At 40.7% G+C, this 26444-nt stretch overlaps 1 protein-coding gene across 8 annotated transcripts in view; it reads right to left on the bottom strand.

Annotated features, from left to right (window-relative positions):
- The window catches only part of LOC124308267 (protein scalloped), a 103085-nt gene that overhangs the window by 41388 nt on the left and 35253 nt on the right, over window positions 1-26444 (bottom strand). For 6 of the 8 annotated variants that reach the window (XM_046770854.1, XM_046770858.1, XM_046770855.1 and 3 more), the window contains one exon: window positions 16771-16851. The exons of the other annotated variants lie outside the window; for them this stretch is intronic. In XM_046770854.1, the coding sequence (XP_046626810.1) occupies window positions 16771-16807 (37 nt within the window). In that variant the 5' untranslated portion in view covers window positions 16808-16851. The remainder of the gene's footprint in view (window positions 1-16770; window positions 16852-26444) is intronic. 8 annotated transcript variants of the gene reach the window in all.

Below are 26444 nucleotides of genomic sequence, written 5' to 3'. Positions count from 1 at the left end.
TCGTACAAACGACTGCGTCGTAATGACGGAGCGATAATTAATCGAATACAGAGCTTGCGAATGATACGGATACGCCTCGGCGACGTCGAGAAAGCTCTTCGAACGGACAGAGATTGCAGAAAGACGTCGTCGCAGAAGTTTGTAGGTGAGAGTAGTTCACATGGGAGGGAGGTTTGTTTATTAACTTCTCGCTCAAGTTGGCCAACTGTAAACTTTGCTAACAAGGTAAACAATGTTCGGCAATTATGCTGGTTAAATGATCCCCGAGAGAAGATACACGTGCTTGGCAAACACGCGTACGGTTAATTATATCGCCAATATCGAAAGCGCCATACGCTGCACCCCGACAGATGCGACCGTAGAATTCTGCCAATCCGTCAATTAATCCGTCACGGGTGATGAATACACTTGTTGAAAATTATCAAAGAACCTACAGGCTGCACCGCGGTTACAATTTTAGTTTGCGACTTATCGCGTATGTATACGAGGTAAAAGAACGTCGTGCGATACGCAAAAGAAGCTCCGCGCATCGTCGATAACATATTTGAAAAAGCTCTCGGATGAATCTCATCCGCATGCATCGTACGGCGTGACTAGACTAGAGACTAGATATAGCCGGGAGGAAATATTAAAGAAATATCGGATGCGATAGGATATTCAGCGTATATCTTACAAGCCAACTGCAGCCGTTTTCTCTTCAGGGATACATCGTCGTGTGTCGAAAAATATTCGTACGTGTAACGTGTGAGCTTGGCATCCCCCCCCCCCCCCCCCCCTCCAAAAATCTTTGTCTTCAAAGATTTCGAAACGTCGTACAGACGTAGTAGCTAATTGCGTTACATCGGAATCCCGCTTCTCTAATCCCAAAGTCTAAACAGATTTTGCGAACGCCCACCAGCGTCTCTCTTCTTCACCGAGAGCGTAATATAACGTTGCAAACTATAGCTGTAAACGTTATAAGCGCCATTTGCAATATCGCAGACATCGCCTTATTCGACGTTTAATTATAGCGTGGAACAACTTCACTGTCGTGTATGACGTACGTGTGTCTCCTTTGTCTCGCGATTAAGTTTCAAGATACGTAAATGTGGGCCGCTAATAACGGGTGAAATTTCCAATTAGTCATAGAGCGTTGTACGCGGGCATATACATAGAATTCTCAGTTACGTACGGTAATAGACTTCGAGTAGGAAATTTCGATTCCGAGTCGCGAATTATTGCAAGTGTTGAAGTGAGTATATTTTTCTTAAACTTTTATAAACTCAAATCATCTAAACGCATCGTGGAACGAGGACAAGTTTAACGGCAACGTTTCATTCGCGCGGCGAATGCATAAATGCTGGAGCTCTCGATGACGTTGAATTTCATACTTTTGGTTTGCGAGGCGACGAAGATGGTACGTAACGCTGGGTTAGCAGTCGACGGTGTTATAGGAGAGATGCGAAGAACCGACGGGATTACCGGTTGAGAAGCTGAATTAATTAAACTCGCTGAGAACAATGAGTCCGCGTCACGTAATTCACGCCTTTTCTCGAGCGGAGTCAAAGAAGAGAGCACGAGCTGGAAAGAGAGCCTCGGAAACTTTCTTGGCTGCGACTCAATTGCTTGGACTCAACGTTCGACCGTCGTTCGTTACGTACGATGTATAGTCGAGTATAAGCAGGAAAGCCTGACCACGGGTGCGTATATTGAAAATAATAAAATATTGTACACGGTTCCGGTAGCGGGCCAAGTTGCGCGTTTGCACTCGCAGAATGCACGCAAAAGAGAAATGCTTATACGTAGTTACGATCCGATATAGCGACGAAGAAAAGCGCAGCGCAAAGGGAGTAAGATGGAAGTACTCACTGCTCTCTTCGTCGCGCAGCGCAACGGCCCCGAATCTTTGCGCGTAAGAGAGAGAGAGAGAGAGAGAGAGAGAGAGAGAGAGAGAGAGAGCGAGAGAGAGAGAGAGAGAGAGAGAGAGAAAGGGGGAGACGGGGATCGAAAGGGACAGAGAACGAGAGAAGGAGACGGCGAACGAGACTTGGGGTCAAGGCGCTGCTCTGTTGCCGCGTTTCTGACTTGGCTTAGGCCTTAGGGCACCGAAAGGCTGCAGGCGAAATCCGGCTTGTCTTGACAAAGGCAAAGAAGAAGAAGAAGAAGAAAAGGAAAGAAAAGAAGAGGAACGATAAGGAGCAGAGCGTGAGATCGAATTAGATTAATTAGGAGTATTAAAAAAAATCAGTGACGCAACAGTCGTACGAAATCAATTTCTACATGTCCAGGACGGAGCTGATTGGTAACCAACCAATGAATCGCCCCAAGTTCACCTTCGACTTCGTCCACGTGTAGTAAACACGAACGTGTAGTTTTAACGCGTCGATAAACGTGGGGCACTACACGTGTCTTCGGGTTTTAATTGACAACTTTGAAACGAGTTTATACGGAAATGAGACGAGATCCGAGATGCTGGATGGGTTACAAACGTGTGTACAAGCGTAGCTTCTCGCGCCTGTACACGTATGTACGTACGTGTAATTGGTGTGGATGCATGTCTGAAAGTTGATAAATACGTGAGAATTTGTTTCGAAAAACTATTTCCTCAAAATTCTATTGCCCTTTACGAACATGTAACTCTTGTAGGTTTATTTTGCGCAGAATTTATGTGACTGCGGAACCTGAACCCGAACAGGCACATCGTAAGCACAACAGCGTTACATCCACAGGACGAATTTATATACACGTAATGATAACCCAGTTCTTCGCCGAGTGCCACTATAAGGTATGGGACCATGAAGCACGCGATCTTTCGTGTCCGTTAACCGTATCTACAACATCCTACCTTACATCTCGACCTTACACCGTCATGACCGAGCATCGATTCTCCGGACGTACCCGAGTGCTCAAGTCATTCCTCGAGTTATTTATTTAATACCCTCAAACTCCCAGCAGACTTCGGGGGTAAAAAGCACTCCGAGAACGTTGTTCCTTGGATTTCATCTTCACTTTGATTGCGAGTATGATTGAGATGGCGGAAGTAATGAATATCTGAACATCGTAGGCACGGTATGAATAGATGGAATACAGTGTGACGCTTTTGGGGCTGCAGTTTTCTAGTGATTTTTCCGCCTGATCGGCTCCTCGGCGCGATATAAGCCTCGGTATATATACACACCAGCAGCTCTGGACTACTCGAGGAGTCAAAAGTCAAAACGTCGACGATGGAGCGTCGCGACGCTATTTATAAGCGACGCCAGCGGACGTTAACCCGTTCCTGGAGCAGATCTCCAAGCAGCTTGGATACGTACGTTATACGTTTGCACGGACGTGTGTATTACACACGCGTAGCAGTTGTACGCAAATAAGTACCTACCGAGGACCGAGGTTTCTGTAAGAGATTTGAAACCGCTGAATTGATCCTGCGGTTAGACTGCCGAAACCTCTCCCTAAACGGTCAGACGTACGTTTTACTCGGTGAAGAAACATAGGCGAGATTTCGAGGATACCGGCAGATCGGACCCCCCGATCAATTCAAACGACAAGGACAGGTTGAAAGGGTTCGTAAGTCTTTTGGAAACTGAAGTTCCCCCACTTTTCCAGGTTTTCCAGGTATTCCAGCCCGAGAAAAAGGATTTTCCAGTAACCTTTCAGGAAATATGACGCTGATTAACGACAGTTCTTTCACACATTAATACTGATACCTTCAATATTAGCTAGTAAGTATCTTGTACTGTCTGACCATCGATTCACAAGCAACTCCAACTTTTCCCTGTGCGTACGAACCTTGGTTACCAAATAACGAAGCGCAGCGAATTGGATTCTTTATCTTACTGTTGGAGAGGGCGCATCGTGTAGAATAAAACTGCGACGATCGTTGAAATGAGACCTGCGAAGGACGAAGAGATCGAGTAGCAGAGAATATCCAAAGGCCCAAAGTGGTACCGAGAAAAGCGAGACGAGGAGTGGGTCAGGTTTTGATTGATCGTCCGCGACGCTTCCTCTTGTAGGTTCGATGGATCACCTCCGTTCCGGCTAATTCATTTCCTCCGTCGACGGAAGTCGCCTTCTCGTCCTTCGTTGGCGTGTGGGCAATAACGGATACCGTACCAGAGCATCACCGACCCTGACTGGTTGCCGATCCGTTGTCCAGTTCGTAATATCGGAGGCAGGTGGATCTGCGACGACGGCATCGAGGTCGTCAAGTTTCTACACCACGCCGGTGATCAGGAAAAATTTCAGCTACGCCCAACTCCGGACAATCGGAGTCTTAGTTATTAGCTCATTGAGCAACACCCTGAGTTTGCGATAAGACCGTCACTGTTTCCTTTCACCAACGCTGCTGCTGCATGCTGCGAAGACCTTTGCTTTAGGTAGCAGAGGACAACGCACGGCGAGTTGTGACTTGTAAATTACAGCGTAACGCGATGTAAGTTAATTGCCAGTGGACGTTGTACGCGGGTTTTTCAAACGTAAGGATAATTCGATCCATTGAAAACCTTGTTGCTTATTTCGTAGTAATTTTTGGTAACTGGAACGACGTTGCGACATCTGTGCTACGGTAATGTATCCACACCGAACGCACTGAATCGTGAAATTGGAATATCATTGTCCACTCGGAGGAAAAAAAGCTGTACTATACGATATACCGTTTCGTAAATAAGTCGAATACGGTGTCGTGAGTTTGCGACTCCGACGCAGATAAGGCTCAGGTATAATTTAGAAGGACGGTTAATCAAACTCGCGGTAGCTACTTTATATTCAGCACTTTATACGTAACTTGTACGAACGAAAGACCTAATCCTCGAACGGTCGGATGAAGTCAGATACTCCGTACTTCAGATCTATAAATATTTGTGAATCGAACCGAACGTCAACGATGGATTCCAATACGGACGTCGATGAGAACGATTGACACTCGAATCACGTTCCAATGGTTACACAATCGGATGAATTCTACGTCAGCGTTGAAAGCAACGTCTGCGTCACTTTTATCAGGAATATACTTATAACCAGCTAAAACGATGAGAAACGCGGAACAAAAACAGGGATCCATTTTGCAAGGGATGAAGGTGAATCGGAACGAATATGCAGGCGTGATGTAAAACGTCTTCGGTGTAAGAAATCGGGAGACGATATCCATGAAAGTTTGATCAAAAGATTATTGTTATGTACCTGTTACACGTCTGGCTATATTGGACATTAAAAACACAGGCGACCAAGACGAGCCGTATACCTACACCTATACCTACGCAAAGCTACACATGGAGGTACCTGACATAATCGAATCACGTCGCGGTTGTGAATCAAAACTCAGACGGTTACCGCAAATTGAGAACCACTTTTGACGTCACTTGGCAAACCGGGAGAGGACGATCCAAGTTGCGTGGTGGGGGTCAAATGTCACCAAATGACTCACCAGCTGGTACGAGCGAGGACGCGGAACCTCCACCTCCACTCCACCTCTGCCTCGCCGGTGACTGTTCGTTTAAATTTTCATCCAGGTTCAACGTATCCAGGTGTAGTCAAAGAGTTGCGACACGTTAGGACCGACCATCGAGGTGTAAGGTCTGTAAGATGCGGCACCTGTTGGTCCTGCGATTTTCTGCATTGATTTTCTCGCGGGAAAATATGAAAACGGACAAAGTGGATGAAGTTCCCCCTTAACGCCCCCGGCTTATTCCGGTTTCCGGGTGTTTCGTGCGAACCAATTAGTCCCGAATGACCGTTGAACCCCGAGCCGTAGACTTCGCGGATGGTTCCTGATTACGCGAGATTGCGGACCTCGTTAGCGGGCGCGTTTCTTATTCTCACTTCCTGTCGCCCGGTGCTCATTTTCTTCTCTCATCCGTCGTGATCGTCGCAATATCTCGGAACCCTTGTCTCATCTTGGCGACGTTGCCTTGGTTCCGCACCGTTTGGCACGTCGCCGATTACCCCCCATTGCATCCGTGCTTTCCGCCTACAGTGACGTTAACCTGCGGGATATTCGCGGTTTTGCGAGATCCCCGTCCGAGGTTCGATCGCATCTTCCGCAGTGATAGAGCGACAACGCAAACACGATCAGGAAAGATTCTGAAGTACGTACACTTAGAGAAATATTTAGTTCCGGTTTTCTGTTTTTTTTTTTATTTCATTTTCATTTTCATTTTTTACCACAATCGAAAAATTAGTTTTCTAGCTGTTACCGGAAAGTCTAGTAACCGTTACTATTCTTTGTCATTACTATCGCTCTTACTATAATTTCTTACAAGTGTGCGAAAATTGGTGACTCGTATTTTCAACGAAGAAATATATGATCAATACTTATCGCGTCGATAGCCTTTCCTTGATTTCTAAGTAATTTTTTATCACGCTCCGTGAAACAGGCTTGGATGAATATATTCATTTCGCAAAACTTCTGACGGCAAGCATTGTCTTGACGTTAACGAGACGGAGACAAAGGGGGAATAAAACGAGAATGAGATGCAACTGTTCTGCTTTTATTTTGGCTCCGCGGAGTTTTAGAAGTTGACACCGAACGAGCCGTAATGCGCCTACTCGACGGATGTCGTAACGTAGAAACCGCCGCTATTACGGACTTTAACGACAAACACTCCCAATATCAACGGCCTTTTAACGATTCGACCAGGATTCCCCGTGGTTCATTGAATTCATAATAAAGCCACATGTAGCAGGTACCTACATATATCAAATTTTACGTATTGATTATGAAAAGTACCCAACGGAATTGTTTATCAAGAACTCGATCGAAAGTGCAGCTTCGAAAACGTTCTTCGAGTTATCCGCATTTAAAAATTAATTAAAAAATGAAATCGTCGCACTAGCTTCAATTTATTAACATCGTTGACGCCCGATGTTCGATGAAACGAACGTATCCAACCTTTTTCAAAAATAACTTAAAACGGTGAAAATGAATCACGCGAAGCGCACTAAATGAGAAGTCAATCGACGAATTAGACGCGTCAAACTAAAAATTGTATGTACGTGTATAAATCTTAACAAAAGTCACCTGAAAATAGCCGCCGTGAGTAATTCACAGGGGCGAGAAATAATTGAGAGCGCGGAATTATAAAGGTCAAGCCTGTGCGTTAACTAGTCCAATTAGCTTCTGATGACATTTCCGCGAGTTTGCAGCCAACGCAAATTACGCCACACGGCACCGCGTGTCGAGTCAGCTGTGTTGCGGTGCAGTTTGCCTTGCAACAATCATAGAGAATCTAGATAAGTCGAGCTGTAAGGCAAGGCTCTTTTGCCTGGCGGTTTATCCCTGGAAATATTTTCGACAAAAAATCCGCTCGATCCGCAGAATTCTCTTCAAGTGAATGTCCGTCCTATAGACGGCAAATATACACATTCATTTTGCTTTCTTTCAATTAAATTCGAGTCCGAAGTTGTAAGGGAAAAAGTTGTTGCAAGATCCGAAAGAAAATCTTCCCAACTAATAACCGTGTTGAAGAAAAAAAAAAAAAAAAAAAAAAGGTTGAAACTAGGACGCGATCTACGAAGATCAACGAGTGTAATTAAACGTCCGCGATATCTAAATGAAAAGGCATAATGATCTGAATTTGATTTTCACGGATATTAGGCTCGGTTTGTGTCAGCTATTATATATATACAGAAAAAGGCGGGAGAAAAAGACAAGAAAATTGTGCGCTGATGTGTAAACGAGGTTGTGGCAGGCTTGGAATTATTACAGATACTCGTGTATTTAGAAAGTCGGGATGATGATGTCCGTCGGTATTAAATTGCCGACCTGTTGATACCCACAGCGCGGTATAAAATATGTCAAAGAATACTCCGATCCCGTTTTTTTTTTATTCAAAGACGTGAAAAAACACCGTTCTCCGCTCTTAATCAAGTTTGAAACAGTGTTCTTTCGATCTTTCGATGAAAATGTCTCCTTGATTTTCACTTCGAAATAAAAAGGAAAAATTCACAAAATCGTTAAAAACCAAGTATTCCACGTAAATGATTTTGAATAAAGAATTATATGTATATAAGAGAACTGAGAAAAAAAAGTAGAGATTGTAGTATTGACTGATGTTACAATAAGCAAGCGAGAAGAGGTGAGATAAAAATAGAACAAGAATCTATCACAGAAAATAACGTCGACGAGTTGAGCTGTCATTTAATTGTTGATATATTTATGGTTGTGTCATACATGCGGAAAACGCGAAACCCATACTTGGTCAGGAAACGTCGATTGTAAGTCAGTGACAGTTTTACAACCGGCGATTAGATAAGCAATCGTTACAATAAATTATACAGACTTAATGTATTGTAAGTAATTCGTCGAACGCGAGTGAATTTCTTTCATTTTAATACAAGAGTGGATTTAGCCATTGTAACATAAGCGGTAAAACTCAACGCTACGTCAGACGATGACGTCAGACCGCGTGGCGGCAATCCACGTGCAAATTGTATCTCGTCTTTTTCCCATTCATGCAGCATCACGGATTACAAACTACGGACACCGCACCGAGATAATGTTAAATGTATTCGATCCACGCGATCGAAAGTTATTTAACATCGTGCAAACGGAGTTGAGACGAACCAACAGATGAATAAACTATCATTGGACGTTGAAATTTTTATACCGTGAGAAAAGACAATCGATAAAAAAAAAGAAAAAAAACTAATGACGGTAGAATTTGTCATTGAAAATATGGTCGACGCTTGTTATAAAATTTTCTCAAGCGAATTTTACACGCTCGTTGGATGAATTGACGATAAAGTCGAATCGTAACGTGAAATCTGCGTCGTCCTTGCAGTTTGTATACTAAAAACTACGACAGGCAGAAGCGTTATTATCGTTGACAAATCGTTGATAGTAAGAGGTTTAATTAACGATATATGTATAGAAACGATTATGCTCGAGAATAACGAGCATTACCTACCGCAATCAGAGGCTAATAATTAACAACGGTCGTTAAGCTAAGTAATTAATTTCTGGTTAGGAATCAAATTAGACAAACAGTACCGATACACCGGCGATTCTAAAGCCGATACCATCCAGAGCTGCGTGCCAAGTCGCATCCAAATATACCGCGTGTATACCTAATGAATAATTGCTCTAATCGTCTTTGGCCTCAAGCTTAAACGACTCCGCTCCGATTTATCCAAGAAGAAGTTTACCCCTTTCGTATATCTCGTATTTCGAGTGGTTAATAACCGTTGAATTTTCAAAGTTTCAAGTTGGAAAAACCTCGATGAAAAACCGTCGCGTAGAGAACGAACGCGAGATAAAATCCAGTTTCGAGGTTAAAATCAAATCTCTGGAACAAGTGCAGTAAACCTATCAATCGCAGATCGATTCGATTCGTCACACGGATAATGCAGCAGGTGATTAATTGACACGCGTACCAATCGTAATATCGAGCCTTGTCGAAAGCCCGAAAGTTCGCCAGAGTTTTGCACGTGGCTAAAAATACACGTGGTTGGTTGTAGGTTTAACCGACCTCGTAACCAATCCTTAATATACCTAGTGAATGTAACTTTTAGTTTTCAATCTATACGTTGCACAAGTACAACCCGACCGTAGGATCGATGCACGTTAAATATTGCTCGCGATTTTCTTTAACGCGCGCGGTTCGTTGTTTATTCGTATCGTAGGCGGTTGAAGAAAAAAAAAAAATTACAATATCACGGGAAAAGGCTCGTAGCAGAAAGGATGTATAATTTAGTATTTGGGAGAGCTCGAGGTTAACTCGATACGACTTTATACACTTAGAGAGCTGCGGCAGGTACTCTGGCCGGTAGATTGAATGACGAAAAACTTTCACCATTTTGACGTGTATTCTATATACTCGATGAAATTCAATAGATTGTATCAAGTGACACGCGCGTTTAACCCCAAGCTAACGGGTAATACGCAAGTTACAGGTTACAAGCAAGTTTATCCATCCGGTTGCGATGAAAAGTCCGAAAGCTACGTGAGTAGAGTTTGCGTATAAAAGTACCCGTGGAACACATGAGAAGATGTTGAAGAACGAAAGAAAATTCTAGAAAAAAAGCAGGGGGGGGGGGGTTGTCGAAATCATATTGCAATTAATGTCGTTTGTTCGAAAGGTTTTCAATTTTTGAATCAATTATTCAACCAAACTATAACATATTAAAATATAATTAATAAAAGGCGAGACGCAGATTATCCGCATAGCGTAAAAAAGTTTTCAGATTTGCATAATCGTAGGTAGGGAAATTAAGAACAAACGAAGGAAACATTTCTATACGCGCAACGGTGAGAATTATATCATTACGATTGTACCGTAGATTTGAATATTGGTTAATTATTTGAAGCGAACAACGTGATTTTCTTCCCGAAATGTTGTGTAATTGAAAATGGAAATATAACAGGTAACGTATGACGTAGAATGGAATCGAGGTGAAATTGATACGAACAAATTAAGAAATAAATCAATAAGAAACGAGCAATTAAGCTCACCCATTGAATTTCGGAGATTAATCATCCCCGCGCAGAGAACAGCCGCGGGTTTTCATGATGTAGCAGCACGGCGGCAGCTCAGCGGATGCTGTAAATTAAGAGGAACGTCGAGGCTCGCGTTATCCGTCTAATAATACGCTCTATCTATCTTGAGCGGAGAGCCTCGCGAGTCCGTCGGTGAGAAGCACTTATTCTTTGCTTTCTTTTTTTATTTACCCTTTCTGCCTTCCTTTTCTTCGCTTATTTAACACCACTTTTCCAATATTCGTTAGCGAGAAGTATGACGAGGAAGGCGGGCTTGAGGAAGCCTTTTTATTTGCTTTAAACTTCCCAACCGAAACTTGAAGTAAAGAAATCAAACTTTTATGCAAACAACAAAGTTTCGAAATGAAACGTTCCGAAAATTCAAGTAACGCTAGAGGAAAGTTCCGAAAAGTAAAGTTTCGATAGTATAAAATATACTCGCGCAGAGTGGGTGAGAAAGACTGAAAATCAGAATTGACCAAGATTCCGAACGTAAAAATATCTAAAACACGAAACAAAGAAAGATCAAAGTGATTAAATTTCACTGAGCCAGAAATTTAATGATATGAAAATCTTCGATTATTCGGAATTTCGATATTTCAGTGTAACACCGAAATGTGATACGTGATGTACACTGGACGATACATTTGTTAAATTCATACGTATAATAAGAAGAAAATCTACACGTGGGTATCTAATTGTACTGAAACATGTTTTTCAAATTATTGACTTATTATTAGCGATAACTTGTACACCGATCCTTTGTTTAATCAGTTAAGTGAAACGACGTGCCGCCGCTTACATTTCGTATTACAGAAACGTTTGTTCTTGGATGAGCCAAAAGGATTAGCATGAATTAGCATCAAGTTTGCAAAAAAAAAAAAAAAAAGAAAAGAAACAAACAAATATATATACATGTACAAAATAAAAATCGAGAAAAATTAGTAAATAAATAAAAATCAACGTCTATAGATAAAAGTTATACGAAATAATAAATTCATAGGCAATTGCGTCAAGGTTTTTTTTTTTTTTTCCACTATCGGTCGAATGTCTTACAAAATTTTCTAGCAACCGGGCGCGAATGTAAAATACAATATTTCAAGGTTATTAAATAATATTCTACAGACTAGGATTCGATGAACAAACCAGCGCGTTTCTCGAGCTCGATATGGGCGTAAATCCTAAGACTGTGATGTTTCGCGTTTTAGAATGAAAACAAGTGGAGAAAAAATGACGTAAAAAAAAAAAAGAAAAAATATTAAGAAACTCGTGCGCGATTATCGTTCGAAAAGAACGTGACGAACGACGGCAACATTTATGCAATAAATCTCACACCGGATTGATAATTGAGGTAAAATCAAATCACGCCAAGAACAAAACTAAACACGCGATATTGTCGTCGAGTCGAACGAAGACTCGTGTGTGTGCGTGCGTGTGTGTGAGTTAATTCACTCCACGTCTACAATACACGTTGTTAACGAACGTAAATCGCATGTCTGCCAAGCAGACGCGGTTGTGGCAGATTTCCCACGTTTCGCGAATCATCCGCAATAACTGCTCTTAATCGCGAGTAACGTGCTGAAAAATTTACAGTGTATACATATACATACACAATTATACCACAATACAAAGCGGGCTTTCATCGTCCAATATCCAAGATCACATATGGGATGCAAGGAAAAGATACGAGAGAGAAAAAAATAAAATAAAGTTCGTTGCAACCAACAGCTGACAATTTTCAAGGCACGCAACTTTTCCGCTAGCAATACTTTTACGACACGCATCTCTACATCCCATAAATTTCTTCGTTCTCGAGCCCCTTTTCGGATCGCGCAACTCCAACCGGGAATAAAACTCGAGGGATGATATTATAGGTTTATGCACACGATATTCACGGCCTCTTGGCCATAATTTTCATCAGCAGTGATCGTTCCACCGTGTGCTGTACGGGGAAGAGAATGGGGCTCGGAGTTCGGTTCGAAATAGGGGCGAGGGATGAACGAACGGTGAAAAACTAAAGCGGGGAATTTTTCCACGGGTTTATTCTACCGGCATAAACTCAACGCGAATTGAATTATACACACGTGTAATCGACATTCTTATAAGGTACGCAATCGTATTTTCCGGCGGTTATTTGAACGTTGCGTTTTTCTAAATCTATTTGGTCGTCCGATTTCAGAATTTCGCCGATACTTTCACGGCATATAAATTCATGACACAAGTCTGAAAATATTGATCCGAGGCAAAGTGAAAGGAAAAAAAACAAAAAATAAATAAAAATTATTCGACAAAAATTGAAAATGAACGGTTTCAAGATGGCGTCCGAAACCACCGCAGAATCTAATCGAAATTCTGTATTCGGACTACCGGTTACCCTCTCCCAAAAAATGGTAAAAAAAATAAAATAGCGGTATCGAAAAATTGCAATTTCAAATCCACACCGCGACTGGACGACAAATCGCAGCTGCTGCTGCTGCTGCGAACAAGGGTGTAAGATTAATTCGTCGCGTCGACGCGTCGCAGCAGTTTCCTGCCGCGATGCGGTCCGCAGTCCGGCGGTGACGAAAATAATGACAATTAGGAACGGCGACAAGTCGACGAGCAAGACAGAGACGCTCCTGCTCCAATCAACCGTAACGGACGTTACTAATTATCACATCTAACGTCGGGTACCGTCGGACGCGTGCGACTGCGGTGACGGCGTCTCGTTAAAACGGACAGAATATCGTAGGTAAGACACAGCGAACACCTTGGAACACTTGTAGAGGGGCGTATTTTAGCCGCGGGATTGACAAAACAAGCATCGGGGCGACGACGACTCGAATTTAGACGCTACACGATCGGCCGATCCAATTTGAACGGAGTTTCGAGTTTTAGATACCTGCTAATTATTGGTTGCACGAATTTTTTGAAACTCTGTGAGTCTCGGTTGCGATTACTGATGTGTGATATTTACGGGACGGGATTGAATTTCTAAATTTGAAAAGATCCGATAGCGCTGAATTTCCAATTTTTGTGCGGTGGAACTCAGGTAGAGAAATCAAGCTTTGACGAAGCATCGAAGTTTCGAAAGTGCAAAGTTCCGAAAAGGCGCAACTCCGACGAGTCAATGTTCCGAAAGTACGAAAATGAGAAAATTTAAAAATCTAAAATGTTGAAATACCGAACGATCAAAGATTTTCAGATCCGTGTATTTCCGACTTGGTGAAATTTCACCGCTCCGGTCTTTTTTTTTTTGGATTTTCAATATTTTTACATTCGGAATCCTGATCATTCGGATTTTTTACACCCGATCGTTGAGTAAACCACGCTGTGCGAGTACCGACATTTTAATATTCGGAATTTTCCATTATCGGAAACTTTACCTTTCGGAACTTTCCTCCATCGTTAACACGAATCTTTCGAATCTTTCATTTCGTAACTTCGATCCGCCGGTTTTCCGATCGTTCAAAACTGTTGTTTGGTAAAATTTCGACACCTTCGCTTCAAGTTTCACCACAAAATAATTCGAAATTAGACGTTTTCGAAACTTTTCAAATTCGTAACTTCAACCCGGCTCCATATTTCCATCCTTTCGTCAACTTTGAAAACCTCTCTCAGGTAAATTACAGACGTTCGAAACAATTTCACAAAACGGTGTCACACACCGAAAATTTTTCGTCTCATTTCCTCAACTAACATGGCTGGTAATTATTAATAAATAAAACGTAGAATACAATTTCACGATTAAATCCTCGATACAATAACAACGGTATACGACGCATACGCCCGTCGAAAATGTAAGAAAGAAGAAGCCAATACGAATACAATAATTTATTATCGTAACACAAGAACCGCGACACGTATCTCCTCGAATATAAAATAAACAGCGTTTATGGAGAATAGGTTATCCTAGGAAGGATTATCTCGACCAGCAAAATCCACGAGGAAGAATGAGTAAAAGAAGAGAATCGGTATTCCCGCGGTGAGTTCAATGCCGGGTTGCCGTGCGGGATAAACGTACAAGCAACAATAATAATTTATTTGCAATTCTTGGAGTTCTCGAGGGGCTAACGGCTGTGTTGCAATGTCCCTTTATAACGGCTGCCGACTGCCGGCTGTCGGAGAACCAGTTGACCTCGATACCTTGCGATACGTTTACCACACTCGCATAAATACACACATTATACATGTGCATGGGTGTACCGACTCGCAATCAGGCGTACGTAAGACGACGAGAAAGCAAATCTCTGCGTTTTTATCCTTACGACTCAACCAACCGCCGCCGTGCAAACGTGCCTTGTTCGTTTAACGCAAACGCATCGCGAAATACCCGCAGCTTGCACCTTCGACTCGAACGATGAATGTGAATCGGTTCTAAGTATGACACTGGAAAGAATCGGTATATGTGTCGACGAATTTTTACCGCCCCATCGCTGAAATCAATTTCAAATCGTTTAAAAAGAGTCGCCAAATTTTTTCAGATTCTTACAGCGAGTCTGAGATAGCCCGCGTTGTGATCGAAGTTTCTTACGGAAGTGACGTGAGAAAAACTTTTTTTCGCACTGTATATTTTATCGCGAAAGTAATAACGTTCCAAAAAATCTGTAACTGCGAGGTTTTAGTCGGCACAATTGATGCTGTATGAAAAAAAAATACACATCATCGTACGAGGCAATCTGGACGAATTGCACTTCCTCTAAATAAAAAAAAAGTCAGGTTTCGAGGTTGTGCAATTCGTCTAGATTGCCTCGTACGATGATGTGTATTTTTTCCCAGGTAGTAGAACTAATTCTCACCAAAACCTCGCGGTCACAGATTATTTGGAACGTTATTACTCTTGCGATAAAATATATACTGAGAAAAAAAGTTTTACCCGTGTTAATTTCCATAAAAAACTTCGATCGCAATGCGGACTATCTTAGAGTCGATGTAAAAATCTGAAAAAATTAGGCGATTGATTTCGAATTATTTGAAGTTGATTTGGGGGATGGTCTGACAAAAATTCGTCGACACCCTGAAAAAGGACCACCCTGAAACAAGTTTTTCTATTTTTACATCAAGTTTTTTACGATTTAACTGGCATTAATTATAATCGACGATCAAATGGCACGATATTGAATTGACGTATGGTAAAATAAAAAAAAAAAAAAAATCTAGTCGAGTTTCCCCTGATTTTTCCCCTGATTTGGTTCCAATTTAATTCCTCCTCCCCTTCCACCCTCGGCATTGCCGTTGCACGTAGGTACCTAATATCGGCCCTTTGAGAGCCGAGCGTCCCGTTTGCGTCGATTCGACGATTCTCCGTTACGCGTAACTGACCTTTAACGCCCCCCTTCACCCGCCGTTTTCGGGGTTAACACGCGCGTCCCCGAAAACCCCATAGAGGGCGGATTTGTTTGACCTAAATTCGTAAATCTCTACGTACCATTCACAAAGGGCAGAGGACCCCTCGATCTTCCGTTCCTGATATTATCTATCGATCGGTCCTGATCCCGAAATTCGCCGAATGCTACAGAAATGATCCTGCACGGTTGTAAAAATAACACAGATCAAGAAAAAAATAAATAAATTTTGATTCTATACGTCGAAATCTTCATTCATTACTTATAAAGTTTACTTCGTAACTCTTGGAAGTTTTTGGTCGATAGTACAAGCAGCAGGTGACAACGGCACGTTGAAATAACAAGCAAACTTTATCTAATAAAAATACTTTTACTTTTATCAGTTAGATTAAAGAAAACAAAATTTCACATCTAGAATCCGGTTACTCAAAATTCGTGTTTACCGATGTAATATAATAAATTAATTTTCACCGATTACAATAAAAGCCAGTTTTCTCAACCGCGAGAAATATTGTCAATCGTTGCAGTTGATAATTCGCTGTAAGATATTCCGTCGCACGTTACGATTGTCGATTTTATATTTTCTTCTCCCTTTACCACTTATTTCGCAAATCAAAACGCAGGTAATCGGATCTTTGATCACAGTTCTCAACTAGCCTGTTGCACGGTTGAATCTCTGTTCTTTCTTTATCTCCTCTCTTTTCTTTTATATTCTTTCGAATACCAGCAGGACGAAATCGTCAATTTGACTTTGCGAATTAAAATTATAGCAAAGTAAGGAGCGGGATAAATAAATCTGAAAAAAACTGAAAAAAAAACTAAAAAAAATACACTCCAAACTTTAAACGTACAAGCATTTCCGCAACCAATATAAATTATATCACCACCACCACCACCACCACCATCATCATCGCCATAAATATATTCCGTACTTAGGTACGACAATAATTCCCATAATAAAATCGTGTATTAAAAAACAAAATATAAATTCTACAATACCGATGCTATTCTGAGTACTGAGTTCCCAGTCTTTCATGAGGATTTCTCGGGCAGGTCAGGATGACGGCGATGAGGATACACCTACAAATGCACAGACAATTTATCTTACATATACAGTTAATCATGTACTATACGTATATGCGTACAATATGCCGGGCATGCGCCGTCGATACTAAGAGATTAATTATTAATTTGAAAACGAAATCAGCGCGTACTTGTATATTTCATTTGCAATAATTCGATCCAAACTTCACGCGACGTGGTAAATATCCACAATCTTACGTCTGTATTCGAGTGTTTATACCGCAGGCGAAAGGTGGGAAGGGCGCAATAATATGTCACGATTCCGTATACGGTATAATAATTAATAATAAAATTTGTCGTTAACACGCGCAAACACACTCGTCTTGTTTACTTTTTACGACGAGATGCGGTTTACCGGAGAGTCTGTAACGTATCGTTTACCTCTTTACTCGTACCTAACAACATGTGTGTACGGAACAAGCTATCTGCGGTATCTCCCATGCATGCACGTGTAGCGGTGTAAAAATTACGCCGTAATTAAGCATTTCGCTCTGCGACTGTGCAGCGAGTCTCAATTCCTCTCATTCGTAAACGACGTATCCTCGAAAAATGGAAGATAGATAAAGATAAATAAATAACAAGGATAAAGACACGGCGATGGATGTTTTTTCATTTTTTTTTTTTTTTTTTTTCATGTTTTTTCCCCCCCTCTATCCAATAAGTAATCGTGGATTCCGCAGCCTTTAAACATGCGATGCAATGCAACAAAGAGGGAACGGGACGCAGAAAACAATGCGGATATCCGGCTACTTTTACACTTGAAAACGCAATGAAAACTCCGTATATTGTACACTGAGAAAGATTACAGTTCTTGCGGTAATTACAACTGTTCTGTGAGATTGAATTAATAATAAAAAATACGCCGGATAAGCTAATAATTATTCGCCGAATCGTCGACAATAAATTCCCGGAATAAATCCGGTGAATACGTAGCATTGTTGATTAAATTCTGATAATTAGATACAATATTCGCGAACACGGGTGAATATCTCACATATCTCACTGTAATAAATTTTTAACAATACACATATACATGTGTATGCACATTTTCCGATAAAACCGCAATGAGATCTGCATTTTGTACAGCTTTGAAAGAGCGGAAAAGTAGAAAAAAAAAAAGTAAACAAATAAATATAACCTAGACAACTCGTCAAGCTTTGCAACAGCGAGACACCGAGTAGATTGAAAATGGAATTGAAAAATAAGTCTGGAAAATTTTTCACCGTCTTATGACAAGCGTATTTTCACCCTTACTTTCACCGCGATATTTCGTTCAATGCACACATGTTGGAGCGACACGTGTACGTTATACACGACATACGTCAGATCCGCAGAAATACGCTTAAAATTCGTCACTTTCATACAAGGTATCGTATTTCGTTCTTTAATTTTTTTCTTTTTTATCATCCTCTTTTTCTTCACTCCTTTTTTGATTCCGCACGTAGTCGCGGTCGATATTATTAGATATTTTCGCGAGGTATGTTAAAATAAAACAAATCTCACGTGTGGGTGCATTGCACACTGATACACCCAATGTCTCCATACACGTACGTAATAACTCATGCTTATGTGTGTCCGTGTCCCGTATACGAGTTTGCAATTCATTATACACGCATTGCGATGAACGGTACGATTGTTACTTTGCAGGACGGCGTTACATGACATACGTATAACGCGAATAAACATATGTATATGTATATGTATATATATGTACACCATACGCCCGTCTTTCGTACGTAAAAATAAAAAATAAGTAAAAACGAAAAGGAAAAAAATGCGAAAGAGATGACAAGTATAAATAATTGAGACTTTATTTCGCACGTCTCGTCGTTATATCGCTGACAGATAAATGCGATGACGGTAAGAGGAAAAAAAAAATAAATAAAGAAATAAAAAAAAAAAAAAACCAGAGAAGAAATTAGAAGAAAATTTAGACAAACGAAAAAAATTTAACGTCTTTATTTTACAGGCGCATGGTTAAGGAACGGAAATAGAAGGAGAAAAAAAATGATGACAATTATCTTTCACCTATTTATTATTAATTATTATCAAACGGAAAGAATTAATTGAACTTGGAATAATGCGCATGAAAAATCCCGTTCCTTTTTCCTGTATCGCGTTGGAATTCTCTTCACTTCGAATCTACGATGTTAATTTTTGCAACATATATATATCTGTTCGCCATATCGTGATAGCTATAAAGTACACATGTAACGATATCGATCGCATTACGGTGCAAAGTATCGATCCGACTTTCTCTCGCCTTCGATGCGTGCGGCAAAAATAGTGCCGATTGAAACGAGGATCTTGTCGCAATATTGTTACACGCACCTTGTACGAAACAAGGCAGGTTAAAGGGATTCTCTCTCGTTTCAGATCAATCGGATGCTGCTTTTCACTCTTTCCCCTTACTTTTTCTTCTTTATTTTATTTATTTATTAATTTTTTTTTTTATTTTTACCACAACACGAAGCCAGAGGAAAACTGCATCGGCGTTTCGTACGCAATCCAAATACGGATTCCTTAAAAATGATTCCCTCTCGTACAAATCGAGACAAGACGTTTAACCAACTATTGGTCGATTTGAAAAAAAAAAATTTTTTTTATCACGCAACATAAAAATAATTCGATAACGTTACGGATACGTCGCAAGAATAAAAATAAAAATATTAAAGAATATACAAAGTGCAGATGCAAAACGTTTTCTACGCAGGATATTTAAACGAATCGCAGCGAAAGGCCGAAGGCAAAAAAGAGGAAACAAACGGGAAATAAAAAAAAAAAAAAAAAAAAAAGTGGACGCAACGAAACGAGAAAACAATTTTCGTACAGTGTATATAACGCGAACGTTGGGAGGAAATGAGGCGGTAAATTCCGGTCGACAAACAGTTGCTGTGTTTTTGTGCGTATCGTTCACATATCTATATATGTGTATATATATATATATATATGTGTGTGTATAAGCGTTTACGCTCACGCAAAATATTTAATTTGAACTAAATAAAAAGAAAAAGAAAAGAAAAACATAGTTGCAGTTTATATTGCAATAAAAACAAGTTCAGACAAGTGCGAACGTTGAAAAGCGAGGTGGTGAAAAGCTTGGCTCAGCTGCAGAAACGCGTGGCGTACATCATCGTACGTGCATACATATATGCATACATGCATGCAGCGATGCAGCAGGAAAAATTGACGGTGTTGGGAGGCAACAGTCGAGTGTAACATTTATACGATTTTGCAGCCTCGTTGCTAAAATATTCATATTATATAAATACATACATCAGCGTACCGCAGATTAAATTATAAAACACGTGTCTTCGACTTTTCGACAATTCTTTTCGATGAATTTTATACGAGATACGCGTGTTCGCGTCACGTGTAAAATGGACGTCGAGTTAATAGAGGCGAAAACTGCGGACGTTAAAATTATCGTAGACGAAGAATTCCGTGCGAAACCGAATCAACGTCCGATCCTCACCACTTGATTTATTGATTTTGTTTCAAATTTTTTCTGCAATTGTCCCGACTCTGCAACAGTACTCTAAATTTTTTTTATAAGACTTATTAATTATTTATAAATATTCAGAGTGATTTTGAAAAGTGAAACTTTTTTTTCTTTTTAATTAAACGTTGAAAAATGAACAAGACAAACGATGGGCCAATTTTTCTTCTGTAACATATTTTTTCTTAGCACTTGTAATAATTTTTTTTATCGATTATAACATTGTTCAAACGGTCCGAAGCCTCTGTTTTTCATTTAGATCGTTTCTAGACGGGTTTCGTTACGAACTTGATAAAAAGAAAAATTGAATCTGCGAAAAACTTGAACAAAAATAGCTCCACAATGGAATCGGTAACGATTATCACCGTTCACCTTTTCTAAAATTGCAAAAATATCTTACGATTAGTTTGCGTTGTTCGAATCAACTCGTATTCAATTCCACCACGTTATTATCATTCTTGGCGCGAATAACGACTTTTTTTTTCATTTTACACGGTTTCCGTTCATTTCCCGACTTCTGATCCAGACACCGCAGATATCGTCCGTCGTGAATTCCCGCAGCAAACAAATTCCGAGGATTTCGTGAAAAATTGTAGGGCCAATAATCATTTCGCGATTCACGTTGCGCGTGTTCTAATAAATCTGAAATGAAAACGACGATTCCCACTTATTGCTACCTGTCATCGTACACCCTGAGCAGCAGATATTTCCCCTTCAATGAAACGGCCGGCGATCGCTTTGAGCCAGTTTATCCCGTTCTTCGAAGCGCAGAAAACGGCTCCTCGCCTATGACGTTTGGTCTAAATTTAGTGTCAGTTTCCATTGGGGTTTCGCTTATTACATCTGCGGTTGAACCTTGAGTTTTTCAACCACGACGTCGGTGAAACGTGAAAACACTCCCGCGTTTCCGTTGCGACGTGCTTATATACTTACGTACGTACGTACGAGTGTAACATTATATTTGGACATTTGGTGAAGAGTCACCGAAAAGATTGGCGACACGCCTGTGCATTTTTCTTTTTTTTTTATCACAAAAAGCTCTAAAATTTGTTCAACCATCCACGATTAGGGTGATTTAGTTAAACGCCGTAGTTCGGACACACAATTTTCGCGTGTCTTTTTCTTTCCGTTTCTGCAAAGATGAAGAAAAAAAGTTTGAAATAAAAAAAAAAAAAGATATTCCCGAAAAGTTAACGATCCGCGTGCAGCATTATCGACAATAAATGGGGTAAAAAAAAAATAATTTGGCGATGTTGATAACGAACGAAGAAAAAACTCGGTCCAGCATTTCCAGCCTCGTTGTATTACATTTGTATAATGCAGACGAGGTGCGGAGAAATGCACGTGTGTTATACTGCATGAGAATCAGCGCGCAGGTTGAAATATCGTGTAATTTAGCTGGAACGCACGCATCCGTCCGGTGAATGCATTTTAATTCCAACCTGCAGTAGGTAACAGTTACATTTTTGCGGTCGTTGCAACGATCCCATCAACGAGAGAGCGTAAATATTCCGGTAATTAGTTTTAATTTGTCCAATTTACCTCGTCCCAACTCCGTTGTTATTATACCTACAGGTTCGCCAGAGGAAAACAAAAAGGACGGATTTGAATGAGGTGAAGAGGAGGAAGAGGAAAAAAGAAACGTCCACACGTACGGTTATTAATGATAGATTGTTAATTTTTATTAGCTGTTTACACATTCTTCGGATAAGTACACGTATCGTGTAGCAAATTGACTGTCGCGTAATTTGTTATTCGTATCGTCGCGCAATCGTTATGAGAGTCGATTAAAATTCGCATATAAACAGAATATAAAAGTTATTCCTTCGATTTGATGAATAAAAAAAAAAAAAAAAAAACGAACCACTGGGAATTGATAAACATCACTGTATCTACATGTGAATATGACCGGATAGTTGGCGACTTGGTTTCGTCGAACCGTGACAATTGAGACTGGCGTAACTGCACCAACAGAATCGGGCGGGGTTGAAATTCCGAATTTGTTGGTAGCGAAACTTAAAGCGAAGAAATCTAATTTCGACGAAACATTGAAGTCTCGAATGGTCCGAAACCTGACGCGCAAAGTTCTAAGAGTGTGGAATTCCGAAAGGGCAAATATGACAAAGTTTGAAAATCTGGAACACAGGAATTTCGAATGATCGAAGATTTTCAGTTCCTTGATGAAATTTCATCACTTCGACGTTTCTCTGTTTTGGATTCTCGATATTTTTACGTTCGGAATCCTGATCGTTCCGATTTTCGTTTTTTCTCATTTTTTTAAACTCGATTAAACGACGCTGTGCGAGTATATTTTAATTTTCGGAATCTTGTATTCCGGAACTTTGACCCATCGGGTTTCCGACCATTCGAAACTTTGTAGCTAAAACTTTTCAAATTCGGAACATTAACCCGCCCCGCCAGAATGTCTTTAATGACCTTACAGTCCACCTTGTCCAACCGATCGGTGATAAAAAAAACTCTGAACACAAAATAATCGCGAAGGGACTCCGCAGGTAAAAAAATGGTGCATCGTCACCACCGGCAACCCAACGTCGATAAATTCTAAGCAGAGACCAAGGGCGAAGAAACAGAGATAGAGGAGAAAGGAGAAAGGAGAGATGAGACGGACAGGGTAAGAGATGCGATAACGTTTGGGTTGGTCCGAGTGGTTTGCGGCTCGCCGCGATCATTTCCCGTATTATCGAGTGGTTCTTCGTTAGAGGGCATTTGAAGGACGCTCCGCGTGTACCGGTGTATGTATACGACCTGGTTTTAGAGGGCCATGATGCGGTCACGTGATGAATCTATCCGTCGAAACGTGGCTAATGCACACGTACGTTACACACCTATTCCATACACGTGTGCATGCAACATGACTATATATATATATACACATATATACACGTACCAACGATTTAAATGGCGGGCAATCATTGACACCGCGCGTACGTTATTAATGGTTTATACCAATGCCGTAAAGTGAACCCGTATACCTGTACAAGTGTATCTGGTATAAAAAAATTGAACCGAAAAGCTCGGAGAATTACTTGAAAGTCGAACATTTTTTATATTCTTAGATTTTACTCGTTCTTCGCTTGTTTCAAGCAATTTTCCCGACATCGTATATGCATCCACATCGACGTGCAATTACTGTACGCGTAAAATCATCGGCATCGTACGGTGTCGTTTGATGTAATAAAGGACGCCTGTGTCAGGTTTACACGTGCAAATATACGCTATGCACGGTAAGCCGATTGTGAATGAATAAGGTTTGATAATTAAAGCTGAGGTCGAGGGGGCGTCAGGTTCTGGCCGACGTCCAAAAAGCCCCGGGGTGTTTGCCAAATCACCGACGGTGAATCACTCCAGGCAAAACCGACATCCGCGATAAAGTGCGCGGTGCGTGAAAGCCGAAAGTATAACGTAACGTATACGCGGACCTGCGGCGAGGGGATAAACGATCGTTGTGAAAATGACAGTGGGTACGAGTTGTAGAAAAAGAGAGAGGGAGAAGTGATGAAAAAAAGAAAAAAATTAAACATTACTTCTTATTATTACACCCCCCCTTTTATAAACAATTTCCTTGTCGCAGATCACTTGTGAATAAAGTATAAAAATAAATTGGCCAAGGAATCTCGTGAATCACGTTGCGGTTTTTATGTATCCGCTGAACTTGACGGTTACGATATCGTTTCGTACAACGAGAAACTCTATTGGAAATAGGACGAGAATCATTATAACCGAATTGCAAGGGTGCGTGGATGCTGTGATGAATATCGTGCGAAGATAAATCGTATACCTTTTCACATACGAATACAACAACTCGACAAACATTTGAACCGATAGATACGCTACGACGCAAAGTACCTTACAAAACTCCAAACACCTTATACAGAAAGTTGATAATATAATAAGGGAACCGGAGGAGCTGCGTTACATAGGCAGAGGAGACCTCGAACGTCGATCATATTTACATTCACAGGTAGCTGTTAATTGTACGGATTCGAAAAATTTTACCACCGTTTCATTTTACAACGCGGTATACTTTGTTACAGGTATACACCTAACGCAATTACGCAACAACAATTTCTTTTGTTATTCAAGAAACAAAAATAAAAAAATTTTCAAAATACGATTGTTATTATTTCCACCTCTCTTTCAACTTAAGTCGACTGCAGAGTATACACACACACACATACATATATATATATATATATGTGATGATTTAAGAGGGTTAGGAAGGAACACGTGCTTCTCCCCTGAAATCCTTTCGCGTATTGTCCCAGAATAAGGGCTCGTGAAATTGAAATTGGAGAGAGGGAGGGAGGGAGGGAGGGTAGGAAGAGATATTTCTGGAGAGAAGTCTAAATTTTTGTGTAATTCTGAAAAATATCGAGCGTCAAGGGTGTCGAAATGTATAAAGAGATGGGAAAAATAGAAGGGTTGCGATATCGAATTTACGAGAAAAAAAGAAAAGGTGAAATCAAGTTCCGCAAAATCTTGAAATTTAGACAACAAGGAAGAACGAGATGAAATAATTTTTAAAATCAAAACGCGAAATGGTCGACGTTTGTACAAAATAATTTTTTACTACAAATTGTTTTCTAACTACATTCTTGTACATTCTGGCGATTCTACAAAACCTCGACTTTCTACACTTTGAAATTCATAACGCAAACATAAGGTAAAATAAATTGTCACGAATTTGAAAATTTTATGTCGTTACCCTGCTATTTTCTGCCTCAGTTCGATATTTTTAAACTCGCCCTTAACTCCGTAGAATTTATTAATACCGCAGCTATACGTGATTGAAAAGAAAAAGGACTCGATCAATCATCGATAAAGAGTGCAATTTAATCAACGATTATATTTTTATCAACTCGAAATTTCCCCGACAATTCCAGGATATTCCATGAGAAAAAAAAAAAAAAAAATTTTGTAAAAATTCAAGGAGTTCCGGGTATTATACACCCTGTTACGCGTACATCCCGTCTCTAGTACGGCCGTTGTCTAGGCGCTTGGCTCGGTTTCATCCCTTCTTTTTCACCACCCCATCCCCGTAATATACATCTACCACACCACCGAGATACCCTGCTTCATATTCCGTCTGGTTGACAGCCCGCCGACATGACTCGGTAATTAATTACATTTAATTTATATTCCAACGCGTACAAACACGCGTGTATTTGTACGTACGTGTATACAGGACGACGTCCCCGTAGCGAGAATCTTTAAATATTAATATTGTCAGCCGGGCAAGATGACGGTAGGTAGGAAAATGGGTGAGGTGGAGTGTAACGTGGAAATTATTACCTCCGAGGGAGTTTATTACTTCGTTAATGAAGATGAGAAATACCGGTTCGTTTATACGCGATACGCTTAAAGTTACACTCGACGATTTTGCAGTCTTACAAAACTCCGCCTCTCTCGTATTTTCGGTCTCTCTACCACATCATTCAACGTGCGCGGTGTAGCGTTGGTCTGCTTTCGATCCTCCGTTTTCAAAATTTTCCACTTTTTATCGTGGAAATGTAAATTACGAGAACGATTTTATGCCGCTCGTTGTTGCAGCGCGTTAAATGATTCAGAGAGCGGCTGCGGCTACCGAGAGGAGAGAAAAGGAAGCGGAAGAGCAGTGGAAGAGAAGCAGAAGAGCAGCTCGAGGGCCGGAGTCTGCAAGGACCAATCTTCCTCTCGCCGCAAGATTAAACCCCCGCCCCTTCTTTCCTCCTTCTCGCGCAATCAGAACCACACTTGTTGCTGGTTCCGCCGCTACTGACTTCTCGTGATCGCGGTTATACTTTCTGCCATCCCGAAACGGGGCGGGGTCAAAGTTACGACAGCGCCTAATCCCGAATTATTCGGTGGCAGAACTTGAAGTACGGAAATCAAACGTTTATGGAACAACAAAGTTTCGAATGGTGGGAAACCCGACCGCTCAGACTTCCGGAATGCAAGAGCAAAGTTTCGATAGAGCGGAATTACGAAAATTAAAATATACTCACACAGCGTCGTTTACTCGACGAGTGGGGGTTGAAAATGAGAAAAACCGAATATCCTAAACAAGGTTCAGAAATGTACCAATAATCTA

This window comes from Neodiprion virginianus, chromosome 6, assembly GCF_021901495.1.
Source record: "Neodiprion virginianus isolate iyNeoVirg1 chromosome 6, iyNeoVirg1.1, whole genome shotgun sequence".
NCBI classification, from domain to species: domain Eukaryota; kingdom Metazoa; phylum Arthropoda; class Insecta; order Hymenoptera; family Diprionidae; genus Neodiprion; species Neodiprion virginianus.
This window is presented reverse-complemented; position numbering and strand designations above follow the sequence as displayed.